Below are 12,645 nucleotides of genomic sequence, written 5' to 3'. Positions count from 1 at the left end.
ACAAAATCTGCAAAAGGACCCAGGCAGGCTAAGTTAATGGGCAAACATTTGGCAGATGGAGTATAACGTTGGAAAGTGTGAGGTTATGCACTTTGACAGAAAAAAATCAAAGAGCAAGTTATTATTTAAATGGAGAAAGATTGCAAAGTGCTGCAGTACAGTGGGACCTGGGGGTACTTGTGCATGAAACACAAAAGGATAGTATGCAGGTACAGCAAGTGATCAGGAAGGCCAATGGTATCTTGGCCTTTATTGCAAAGGGGATGGAGTATAAAAGCAGGGAAGTCTTGCTATGGTTATGCAGGGTATTGGTGAGGCCACACCTGGAATATTGCGTGCAGTTTTGGTTTCCATATTTAAGAAAGGATATACTTGCTTTGGAGGCAGTTCAGAGAAGGTTCACTAGGTTGATTCCGGGGATGAAGGGGTTGACTTATGAGGCAAGGTTGAGTAGGTTGGGCCTCTACTCATTGGAATTCAGAAGAATGAGAGGTGATCTTATTGAAATGTATAAGATTATAAGGGGGCTTGACAAGGTGGATGCAGAGAGGATGTTTCCACCAGGATGATAGGGGAGACTAGAATTAGAGGGCATAATCTTAGAATAAGAAGCCGCCCATTTAAAACTGAGATGAGGAGGAATTTCTTCTCTCAGAGGGTTGTGAATCTGTAGAATTTGCTGCCTCAGAGAGCTGTGGAAGTTGGGTCATTGAATACATTTAAGACAGAAATAGACAGTTTCTTAACCGATAAGGGAATAAGGGGTTAATGTGGAGCGGGCAGGAACTGGAGCTGAATCCATGATCAGATCAGCCATGATCAAATTAAATGGAGGAGCAGGCTCGAGGGGCCGTATGGCCTACTCCTGCTCCTATTTCTTATGTTCTTATGTTCTTATGTCCTAAACTTCATAACCAGTCTTTCCTCTTCACAGATGTTAACTGACCCACTCTGTCTCTCTGGCATTTTCTGCTTTCACCTCACTTCCTTTGTTGAGCAGGCTAGGTTCGAAAATGCCAACCCAGCAGCAAATGGTTTGACCGCTGGTCTGTGGTGAGTCGGCCAACCTCGGCAGGGGTCGGGGCACTCAACCTTTGACCTCATCGCCCATGCTGATCTCCGACACAGCCTCGCTGTGACATCATCAATCGGTGCCACGCAAGTTACAATTTGAAAGGGTTCAATCAGCCTGCGACCCCTCCCGAACTGGTGTGGAGAGACGGGATTGGGATTGGGTTTGGCTACAATGCCTCCCCATGGCGCAGAGTGTACGGGGAGGACAGCCACTTAGGCTAACGCGGCAGAACCAGATTCCAGATCGGCACCTGCAGGAAAGGAGAATTAGGGTGGCAGACTGTTGGCATGGTACTGTCAATCAGTTAATATTGTAGCTTCAATGTAGAACTAAAATTAAGGGGCAATGTTACATTGTCGTCACATCAGGAGTTACTGCCGCTTCACTTTGATGCACAGGTGCACGGTGGGCCTCAAGGGGTTCTGATGTTTGGGACAGTGTGGAGGGACGCGGCGCAGGGGACACGGCGTTGGGGGGGGGGGAGGGTCAGTGTAGGGGGGGGGTCCGTGTTGGGGGGGGCGAGTAGTGGGGGGGTGCCGTAGCGTAGGGGGGCCGTGTAGTGGGGGGGGGCCGTGTAGTAGAGGGGGGCCGTGTAGTGGGGGGGAGGGCCGTGTAGTGGGGGGGAGGGCCGTGTAGTGGGGGGGGCTGTAGCGTAGGGGGGGGTAACAGTGTACAGGACGATGAGTGTCAGAAACGGATATCCCAAGAGTGCCCACAACTCTGGACCCCACCTACCGAAGCCAGTGCATTCGAACTCAGATCACACTGCTCATCAATTTTGGCCTTGACCTGGTCTTTGGGGGCTGCTTTCAAAGCTTCAACCGTTGACTTGACATTGTCCTCCTCTGGCTCAACTTTGGGCTTCTTGGGCTGGGCAGCCGATCTGGCGGCGGCTGACTTCCTCTTTGGTGGCATCGCTGCGTGAGAGAGAGAAAGAGAGATTACTGCACTGGAGAGAGCGAGAGGGAGAGATTACTGCACTGGAGAGAGAGAGAGAGAGAGAGAGAGAGAGAGAGAGAGAGAGAGAGATTACTGCATTGGAGAGAAAGAGCGAGAGAGAGAGATTGATTACTGCACTGGAGAGAGAAAGAGAGAGAAAGAGAGAGAGAGAGAGAGAGAGAAAGAGAGATTACTGCACTGGAGAGAGAGAGAGAAAGAGAGAGATTACTGCATTGGAGAGAAAGGGAGAGAGAGATTACTGCACTGGAGAGAGAAAGAGAAAGAGAGAGAGAGAGAGAGAGAGAGAGAGAGAGAGAGAGAAAGAGAGATTACTGCACTGGAGAGAGACAGAGAGAGAGATTACTGCATTGGAGAGAAAGAGAGAGAGATTACTGCACTGGAGAGAGAAAGAGAGAGAGAGAGAGAGATTACTGCATTGGAGAAAGAGAGAGAGAGAGATTACTGCACTGGAGAGAGAGAGGGGGGAGAGAGAGAGAGAGAGAGATTACTGCACTGGAGAGAGATAGAGAGAGAGAGAGAGAAAGAGAGATTACTGCACTGGAGAGAGAGAGAGAGAGAGAGAGAGAGAGAGGGAGAGATTACTGCACTGGAGTGAGCGAGAGAGAGATTACTGCACTGGAGAGAGAGAGAGAGAGAGAGAGAGGGAGAGAGAGAGAGATTACTGCCTTGGAGAGAGAGAGTGGGGGGGGAGAGAGAGAGATTACTGCACTGGAGAGAGAGAGAGAGAGAGAGATTACTGCATTGGAGAGAGAAAGAGGGGGAGAGAGAGAGAGATTACTGCACTGGAGAAAGAGAAAGAGGGGGGGAGAGAGAGAGAGAGAGAGAGAGAGAGAAATTTACTGCACTGGAGCGAGAGAGAGATTATTGCACTGGAGAGAGAGAGAGAGAGATTACTGCACTGGAGAGAGAGAGAGAGAGATTACTGCACTGGAGAGAGAGAGAGAGAGATTACTGCACTGGAGAGAGAGAGAAAGAGAGATTATTGCACTAGAGAGAGAGCGAGATTACTGCACTAGAGAGAGAGCGAGAGAGAGAGAGAGAGATTACTGCATTGGAGAGAGAGAGAGAGAGAGAGGGGAGAAAGAGAGAGAGAGAGACAGAGAGAAAGAGAGATTATTGCACTGGAGAGAGAGAGAGATTCCTGCACTAGAGAGAGAGCGAGAGAGAGAGATTACTGCATTGGAGAGAGAGAGGGGAGGAGATAGAGAGAGAGATAGAGACGAGAGATTACTGCACTGGAGAGAGAGAATGAGAGAGAGGGAGAGAGAGAGATTACTGCACTGGAGAGAGAAAGATAGATTACTGCACTGGAGAGAGAGATAGATTACTGTACTTGTCATGTATCTTACATTATTATATATAACTATCCTAACATGCTATACATGACTGTAATAAGATATGACCTGCAACCACCAGCATACCTTACCACCAGGGGTGCACTTGCAAGAGACAGTATATAAGGACAGGTCTCAGGCAAGTGCAGCATTCCAGAGCTGTGAAATAAAGGTGCAGGTCCAGAGTGCAGGTCCAGAGTGACCTTGACTTCACTACATGCCTCGTGTGAATCTGTACTGAGGGGACAGGACTTTACAGTGGCGACGAGTTACGGGATTACAGAATCCACAGAATGGCGGACAACGGATCAGATGAAAAGTACAATGCTGGAGACAATTGGGAGGATTTTATAGAAAGGCTCCAGCAAAGCTTTGTCACCAAAGACTGGTTAGGCGACGATAAGGCAGACAAGAGAAGAGCCCATCTCTTGACCAGCTGTGGCTCGAAAACATACGCTTTAACGAAGGATCTGCTGGCACCCGAGAAACCAGCAAGCAAGTCGTTTGAAGAATTGAGCACACTGGTACGAGACCACCTGAAGCCAGCGAGCAGCCTACACATGGCCAGACACAGGTTCTACAACTACAGACGCTGTGTGGGCCAGAGCATACCCGACTTCGTGGCGGAACTTCGGAGGTTGGCTAGTTTATGTGAGTTCTCCGATGAACTGAGGAGAGAAATGCTGAGAGACTTTTTCATTGAAGGAATAGGCCATGCAGGCATATTCCAAAAGCTCATAGAGACCAAGAACCTGACCTTAGAGGCAGCAGCACTGGTTGCACAGACATTCTTGGTAGGGGAAGAAGAAACGAGGTTGATTTACAATGCAGGTACGACAACCAACGAAATATCGGAACAAGGAATTCACAGCATGAAACAAGCTGCTACCCTCACACACAGACAAAAGCGGGAGAGCAGGCCCTTGACAGCAGGCAGAAGCCATCAAGGGCCACAGGAACGGCCGTTCACACCTCATCCACCCACAATGCGAACAATCAACTACAAACTGAGAGAAGCTCAAGAGAGATCAGCCAGTCGCAGCTCATTCTTTGGGAACAATGGAAGCGGTCTGTGCTGGAGGTGTGGGGGTGGGCACTCGTCAAGGGGATGTCAATTTCAGCAGGCTGTTTACAAGAACTGTGAATATACAGGGTCTTTGGCCCGCATGTGCAAAAAAACGGCAGCTCGGTTGGTATATGAATCGGATGGGTCGAAAAGCGGACCAGAAGATGGTGGGGACAGTACCCGGGACACCAATGTACAGCGGGTCAACACGATCAATGGCCGCTGCTCCGACAACAGGACGCCTCCTATAATGATGAGGGTCCTACTCAACGGGATACCTGTCAACATGGAGCTGGATACGGGGGCGAGTCAATCTCTCATAGGCGCTCAACAATTTGAACAACTGTGGCCGCATAAAAGAGACAGACCAAAACTCACAAGGGTCGACACCAAACTAAGGACCTATACCAAAGAAATCGTACCAGTCCTCAGCAGCGCCATGCTCTCCGTCACACACAAAGGGACAGTGAACCGACTTCCCCTGTGGATTGTCCCCGGAGACCCCCAGCACTGCTGGGGAGAAGCTGGCTGGCAAAACTAAACTGGAAATGGGATGATGTCCATGCTATGTCATTAGAGGAACGGAACTCCTGCTCAACAGTTATAAAGCGATTTGAACATTTCTTTCAGCCAGGTGTGGGCACTTTCAAAGGGGCCAAAGTCAAAATCTACATCACACAGGATGCTAGACCGGTCCATCACAAGGCCAGAGCTGTACCCTATGTGATGAGGGAAAAGATTGAACATGAACTAGACAGGCTTCTGTGGAATTTAGCGACTGGGCAAGTCCCATCATCCCAGTCATGAAGCCTGATGGATCCGTACGAATCTGTGGGGACTACAAATCTACCATAAACAGAGTCTCCCTACAGGACCAGTACCCGCTGCCCAGAGCGGAGGACTTATTTGCCACATTGGCTGGAGGTAAACTTTTTTCATAAACTAGATCTCACATCTGCGTATATGATGCAAGAATTGACCGACGAGTCTAAGCTACTCACCACCATCAACACACATCGAGGCCTTTTCATGTACAATCGATGCCCATTCGGCATCAGGTCGGCAGCTGCCATATCCCAGCGCAACATGGAGAGTCTGCTCAAGTCCATCCCGGGGACGGTTGTATTTCAAGACGACATACTTATCACAGGCAGGGACACAGACTCCCATCTCCGTAATTTGGAGGAAGTACTAAAGCGGTTGGATCGGGTAGGCCTGCGAGTTAAGAAATCCAAGTGCCTGTTTTTCGCACCCGAGATTGAATTTTTGGGCAGAAGGATTGCCGCTGATGGAATCCGCCCAACAGAGTCCAAAACAGAAGCAATTCGCCTGGCACCCAGGCCCCAGAATGTCTCAGAACTGCGGCCTTTCTCGGGCTACTCAATTATTTTGGGAACTTAAGCTCGCTACTGGAGCCTCTCCACGTGCTACTTAGGAAGGGGTGCGATTGGTTTTAGGGGGGACGCCCAGGAACGTGCCATATCCTTCTGTGTTCCAACAGTGTTTTGACTTTCGTTGATCCAGGTAAAAAGCTAGTTCTCACATGCGATGCGTCAGCGTATGGGGTCGGGTGCGTTTTACAACATGTCAATAGTGTGGGTAAATTACAACCTATAGCTTATGCATCCAGGTCACTTTCGCGGGCGGAGCGCGGGTACGGAATGGTAGCGAAGGAGGCGCTCGCGTGCGTGTACGGTGTCAAAAAGATGCACCAATACCTTTTCGGGGCTAAGTACGCGTTAGAAACTGACCACAAGCCCCTCACGTCCCTCCTATCCGAGAGCAAGGCAATAAACACCAACGCCTCGGCGTGAATTCAACGGTAGGCACTCATGTTGGCGTTCTACGACTATACCATAAGGCACAGACCAGGCACAAACAACTGTGCCGACGTGCTCAGCAGGCTACCCCTGGCGACCACGGAAGGGTCTGACGAACAGGACTGTGTGATAGTCATGGCAATCAATGCCTTTGAGTCCACAGGTTCGCCCATGATGGCTCGCCAAATCAGAGCCTGAACAACCAGCGACCCCACGTTATCCTTAGTAAAAAGATGTGTTCTAACCAGTGACTGGGCAGAAGCTCGTGATGCCTGCCCTGAGGAATTAAAACCCTTTCACAGGCGCATGCATGAGCTATCACTACAAGCGGACTGCCTGATGTTGGGCAGCCAAGTAGTCATGCCTCTGCGAGGCAGAGAGGCATTTGTCCAGGAGCTCCACCGCGAGCACCCGGGGATCGTTCTCATGAAGGCCATAGCCAGATCCCACATCTGGTGGCCTGGCATTGATGCGGACTTGGAGCTCTGCGTCCGAAGGTGCACCATTTGTGCCCAACTCAGCAATGCACCCAGGGAGGCTCCCCTGAGCCCCTGGTCTACCAAACCGTGGTCGCGGGTGCACGTAGACTATGCAGGCCCATTCATGGGCAAAATGTTCCTCGTAGTTGTAGATGCATTTTCAAAGTGGATCGAATGCACCATTTTAAACTCGAGCACAACCTCCACCACTGTGGAGAGCCTCGCAACCATGTTTGCAACGCATGGAATCCCTGACATATTGGTCAGTGACAATGGTCCGCGCTTCACCAACGCAGAATTCCAAGATTTTATAATTGACCACGGCATAAATCACGTCAAGACGGCACCGTTCAAGTCGGTCTCCAACGGCCAGGCGGAGAGAGCAGTGCAAATCGTTAAACAAGGCATGCTCAAAATCCAAGGTCCCAGGCTGCAGGGTCACCTGTCGCGACTGCTGTTGGCATACAGATCTCGTCCACACTCATTGACTGGGATCCCCCCCGCGCAACTGTTGATGAAAAGGACTTTAAAAACAAAGCTCTCATTAATCCTCCCAGACATACACGAAATCGTTGAGGCAAAGCGCCGTAAGCTGACCGAGTACCATGACAGAAATTCGAGGGGGAAATGGAACGAGATAGGGGACAAAATGTTTGTACTAAACTGTGGCAGGGGTCCCAAATGGCTTGCAGGGACAGTAACGGGCAAGGAAGGAAACAGGCTACTGGTAGTACAAATGGACAATGGCAAAACCTGCCGGAGGCATGTAGACCAAATCAAAAGCAGATTTGCCTACAACACTGCGGAACCAGAGGCAGACTACAATGTGGAACTCGCACCACACCTGGTGGACAGACAGAGGGAACAACCTGAGGAAAGGGCAATCCCAACAGACAGCCCAGGCGAGTCAACAACAATCACACCAATCGAAACAGACAGCCCAGGCGAGATACCAGCAACCACACCCAAAGAAAAACAGACACCAATGCAAACAACTGAACCACAACTCAGACGCTCCACGAGAGAGCGTAGACCACCTGAGAGACTGAACCTATAAAGACAATAAGACCTTGGGGGAGGGTGATGTCATGTATCTTACATTATTATATATAACTGTATCCTAACATGCTATACATGACTGTAATAAGATATGACCTGTAACCAGCAGCATACCTTACCATCAGGGGTGCACTTGCAAGAGACAGGTATATAAGGAGAGGTCTCAGGCAAGTGCAGCATTCCAGAGCTGTGAAATAAAAGGTGCAGGTCCAGAGTGACCTTGACTTCACAACATGCCTGTGTGAATCTCTACTGAAGGGACAGGACTTTACAGCACTGGAGAGAGAGAGATAGAGAGATAGATTACTGCACTGGAGAGAGAGAGACCGAGAGAGAGAATACTGCACTGGAGAGAGAGAATGAGAGAGAGAGAGAGAGAGAGAGAGAGAGAGATTACTGCAATGGAGAGAGGGGGGAGGGTGGGGGAAGAGAGAGAGAGAGAAAGACCACTGCACTGGAAAGAGAGAGGGGGAGAGAGAGAGAGATTACTGCACTGGAGAGAAAGACCACTGCACTGGAAAGAGAGAGGGGGAGAGAGAGAGAGATTACTGCACTGGAAAGAGAGAAAGAGAGAGAGAGATTTACTGCACAGGAGCGAGAGAGAGAGAGAGAGATGACTGTACTGGAGAGAGAGAGATTACTGCACTGGAGAGAGAGAGGGAGAGACCACTGCACTGGAGAGATCATGGCTGATCCTTTATCTCAACACCATATTCCTGCTTTTTCCCCATACCCCTTGATGGCTTTTGTTTCGAGAAATCTATCTATCTCCCTCTTAAATATATTCAATGACTTGGCCTCCACAGCCTTCTGTGGTAGAGAATTCCACAGGTTCACCACCCTCTGAGTGAAAACATTTCTCCTCATCTCGGTCCTAAATTTCCTACCCCGTATCCTGAGACTGTGACCCCTTGTTCTAGACTTCCCAGCCAGGGGAAACATCCTCCCCGCATCTTGTCTATCCAACCCAGTCAGAATTTTATACGTTTCAATGAGATCCCTCTCATTCTTCTAAACTCGAGTGAATACAGTCCTAGTCGACCCAATTTCTCCTCATATGTCAGTCCTGCCATCCCAGGAATCAGTCTGGTGAATCTTCGCTGCACTCCCTCTATGGCAAGTATATCCTTTCTTAGGTAAGGAGACAAAAACTGCACACAATACTCCAGGTGTGGTCTCACCAAGGCCCTGTATAACTGTAGTAAGACATCCTTGCTCCTGTTCTCAAATCCTCTTGCAATGAAGGTCAACATACCATTTGTCTTCCTAACTGTTTGCACCTGCGTTTGCTTTCAATGACTGGTGTACAAGGCCACCCAGGTCCCTCTGTACATCGACACTTCCCAAGCCATCGCCATTTAAATAATACTTTATCCTTGTGTTTTTCCTACCAGAGTGAATAACTTCACATTTATCCATGTTATACTGCATCTGCCATGTGTTTGCCCACTCACTCAACCTATGTAAATTGCCTTGCAGCATCTTTGCATCCTCCTCACAACTCACAGTCCCACCTAGTTTTGTATCGTCAGCAAACTTGGAAATATTACATTTGGTTCCCTCATCCAAATCATTTATATATATTGTGAATAGCTGGGGCCCAAGCACTGATCCCTGTGGTACCCCACTAGTCACTGCCCGTCGCCCCAAAAAAGACCCGTTTCCTGTCAGTTAACCAATTTCCAATCCATGCCAGTACATTACCCCCATTCCTATGTGCTTTATGTGGGACTTTATCAAAGGCTTTCTGAAAATCCAAATACACTACATTCACTGATTCTCCCTTATCTATTCCATCAGTTACATCCTCAAAAGACTCCAGTAGGTTTGTCAAACATGATTTTCCTTCCATAAATCCTTGTTAACTTTGTCTAATCCCATTGATATTATTTAAGTGTGCCATTATCACATCCTTTATAATATACTCTAGCATTTTCCCCATTACAATGTTAGTCTGTAGTTCCCTGTTTTCTCTCTCCCTTTTTTAAAAAAAAACATTGGGGTTACATTTGCCACCCTCCAATCTGCAGGAACTGTTCCATAATCTATAGAATTTTGGAAGATGATAACTAATGCATTCACTATTTCCATGGCTACCTCTTTTAGTATTCTGGGATGCAGATCATCAGGCCCTGGGGATTTATGGGCCTTCTGTCCCATTAATTTCTCCAACACTATTTTCTTACCAATAATCATTTCCTTTCATTCCTCTTGCTCACTAGACCCTTGGTTCCCCAGCATTTCTGGGACATTATTTGTATCCTCCTCCGTGAAGACAGAACCAAACTATTTATTTAATTGTTCTGCGATTTCCTTGTTCCCCATTATAAATTCTCCCGTTTCGGTCTATAAAGGACCTACATTTGTCTTCACTAATCTTTTTCTTTTTACATACTTGTAGAAACTTTTGCAGTCGGTTTTTATGTTCCTTGCAAGTTTACTCTCATGCTCTATTTTTCCCCTCTTAATCAATCTCTTGGTCCTTTTTTTTGCTGAATTCAAAACTGCTCCCAATCCTCAGGCTTGCTACTTTTCTGGCAACTTTGTATAACCCGTCTTTGGTTCCAATACTATCCTTAATTTATTTTGCTAGCCATGGTTGGCCACTTTTCCTTTTGTGTTTTTATGCTAGAAAGGAATATATAACTGTTGCAATTCATGCATTCGTTCCTTAAATATTAGCCATTGCCGATCCACCGTCATGCCTTTTAATGAAACTTCCGAATCTATCATAGCCAATTCATTCCTCATACCTTTGTTTAGATTTAGGACCCGAGTTTCGGATTGGACTGCTTCACTTTCCATCTTAATAAATCATGTTATGTTATGGTCTTATGTTATAAGATTCAGAGGGGGTGAGAGAGAGAGAGAGAGAGAGAACGTGAGCGGGGCAAGAGAGAGAGAGAGAGAGAGCGCGAGTGAGGGAGCGGAGCATGAGCGAGCGGGGCGGAGTGGGAGTGCGAGGGGGGTGAGCGAGAGAGAGAGGGGGGTGAGCGAGAGAGAGAGGGGGGTGAGCGAGAGAGAGAGGGGGGTGAGCGAGAGAGAGAGGGGGGTGAGCGAGAGAGAGAGGGGGGTGAGCGAGAGAGAGAGGGGGGTGAGCGAGAGAGAGAGGAGGGTGAGCGAGAGAGAGAGGGGGGTGAGCGAGAGAGAGAGGGGGGTGAGCGAGAGGGGGGTGAGCGAGAGAGAGAGGGGGGCGAGCGAGAGAGAGGGGGGCGAGCGAGAGAGAGGGGGGCGAGCGAGAGAGAGGGGGGCGAGCGAGAGAGAGGGGGGGGTGAGCGAGAGAGAGGGGGGGGTGAGAGAGAGAGAGGGGGGGTGAGCGAGAGAGGGGGGGGGTGAGCGAGAGAGAGGGGGGCGAGCGAGAGAGAGGGGGGGGTGAGCGAGAGAGAGGGGGGGGTGAGAGAGAGAGAGGGGGGGTGAGCGAGAGAGAGGGGGGGGTGAGCGAGAGAGAGGGGGGGGTGAGCGAGAGAGAGGGGGGGGTGAGCGAGAGAGAGGGGGGGTGAGCGAGAGAGAGGGGGGGTGAGCGAGAGAGAGGGGGGGGTGAGAGAGAGAGAGGGGGGGTGAGCGAGAGAGAGGAGGGGTGAGCGAGAGAGAGGGGGGTGAGCGAGAGAGAGAGGGGGGTGAGCGAGAGAGAGAGGGGGTGAGCGAGAGAGAGGGGGGTGAGCGAGAGAGAGGGGGGTGAGCGAGAGAGAGGGGGGTGAGCGAGAGAGAGGGGGGTGAGCGAGAGAGAGGGGGGTGAGCGAGAGAGAGGGGGGTGAGCGAGAGAGAGGGGGGTGAGCGAGAGAGAGGGGGGTGAGCGAGAGAGAGGGGGGTGAGCGAGAGAGAGGGGGGTGAGCGAGAGAGAGGGGGGTGAGCGAGAGAGAGGGGGGTGAGCGAGAGAGAGGGGGGTGAGCGAGAGAGAGGGGGGTGAGCGAGAGAGAGGGGGGTGAGCGAGAGAGAGGGGGGTGAGCGAGAGAGAGGGGGGTGAGCGAGAGAGGGGGGGGTGAGCGAGAGAGGGGGGGGTGAGCGAGAGAGGGGGGTGAGCGAGAGAGAGGGGGGTGAGCGAGAGAGAGGGGGGTGAGCGAGAGAGAGAGAGGGGGTGAGCGAGAGAGAGGGGGTGAGCGAGAGAGAGGGGGGTGAGCGAGAGAGAGGGGGGTGAGCGAGAGAGAGGGGGGTGAGCGAGAGAGAGGGGGGTGAGCGAGAGAGAGGGGGGTGAGCGAGAGAGAGGGGGTGAGCGAGAGAGAGGGGGGTGAGCGAGAGAGAGGGGGGTGAGCGAGAGAGAGGGGGTGAGCGAGAGAGAGGGGGGTGAGCGAGAGAGAGGGGGGTGAGCGAGAGAGAGGGGGGTGAGCGAGAGAGAGGGGGGTGAGCGAGAGAGAGGGGGTGAGCGAGAGAGAGGGGGTGAGCGAGAGAGAGGGGGGTGAGCGAGAGAGAGGGGGGTGAGCGAGAGAGAGGGGGTGAGCGAGAGAGAGGGGGGTGAGCGAGAGAGGGGGGTGAGCGAGAGAGAGGGGGTGAGCGAGAGAGAGGGGGGTGAAAGAGAGAGGGGGGGGTGAAAGAGAGAGGGGGTGAGCGAGAGAGAGGTGGGTGAGCGAGAGAGGGGGGTGAGCGAGAGAGAGGTGGGTGAGCGAGAGAGGGGGTGAGCGAGAGAGAGGGGGGTGAGCGAGAGAGAGGGGGGTGAGCGTGAGAGAGAGAGAGAGGGGTGAGAGAGAGGGGTGAGAGAGAGAGGAGAGAGAGAGACAGGTTGAGAGAGAGGGGGTGAGAGAGAGAGAGGGGGGTGAGAGAGGGTGAGAGAGAGAGAGAGAGAGAGAGAGAGGTGTGAGAGAGAGGGGTGAGAGAGAGGGGTGAGAGAGAGAGAGAGAGAGAGAGAGAGGGGTGAGAG

The 12,645-nt window shown here is 51.0% G+C and overlaps 1 protein-coding gene across 3 annotated transcripts in view; it reads right to left on the bottom strand.

Annotated features, from left to right (window-relative positions):
* parp3 (poly (ADP-ribose) polymerase family, member 3) overlaps positions 1 to 12,645 on the bottom strand; it is an 86,961-nt gene that overhangs the window by 43,445 nt on the left and 30,871 nt on the right. For all 3 annotated transcript variants that reach the window (XM_070895784.1, XM_070895783.1, XM_070895781.1), the window contains exon 2: positions 1,811 to 1,992. In XM_070895784.1, the coding sequence (XP_070751885.1) occupies positions 1,811 to 1,990 (180 nt within the window). In that variant the 5' untranslated portion in view covers positions 1,991 to 1,992. The remainder of the gene's footprint in view (positions 1 to 1,810; positions 1,993 to 12,645) is intronic.

This window comes from Pristiophorus japonicus, chromosome 12 (genome assembly GCF_044704955.1).
Source record: "Pristiophorus japonicus isolate sPriJap1 chromosome 12, sPriJap1.hap1, whole genome shotgun sequence".
Classification (NCBI taxonomy): Eukaryota; Metazoa; Chordata; class Chondrichthyes; family Pristiophoridae; genus Pristiophorus; species Pristiophorus japonicus.
This window is presented reverse-complemented; position numbering and strand designations above follow the sequence as displayed.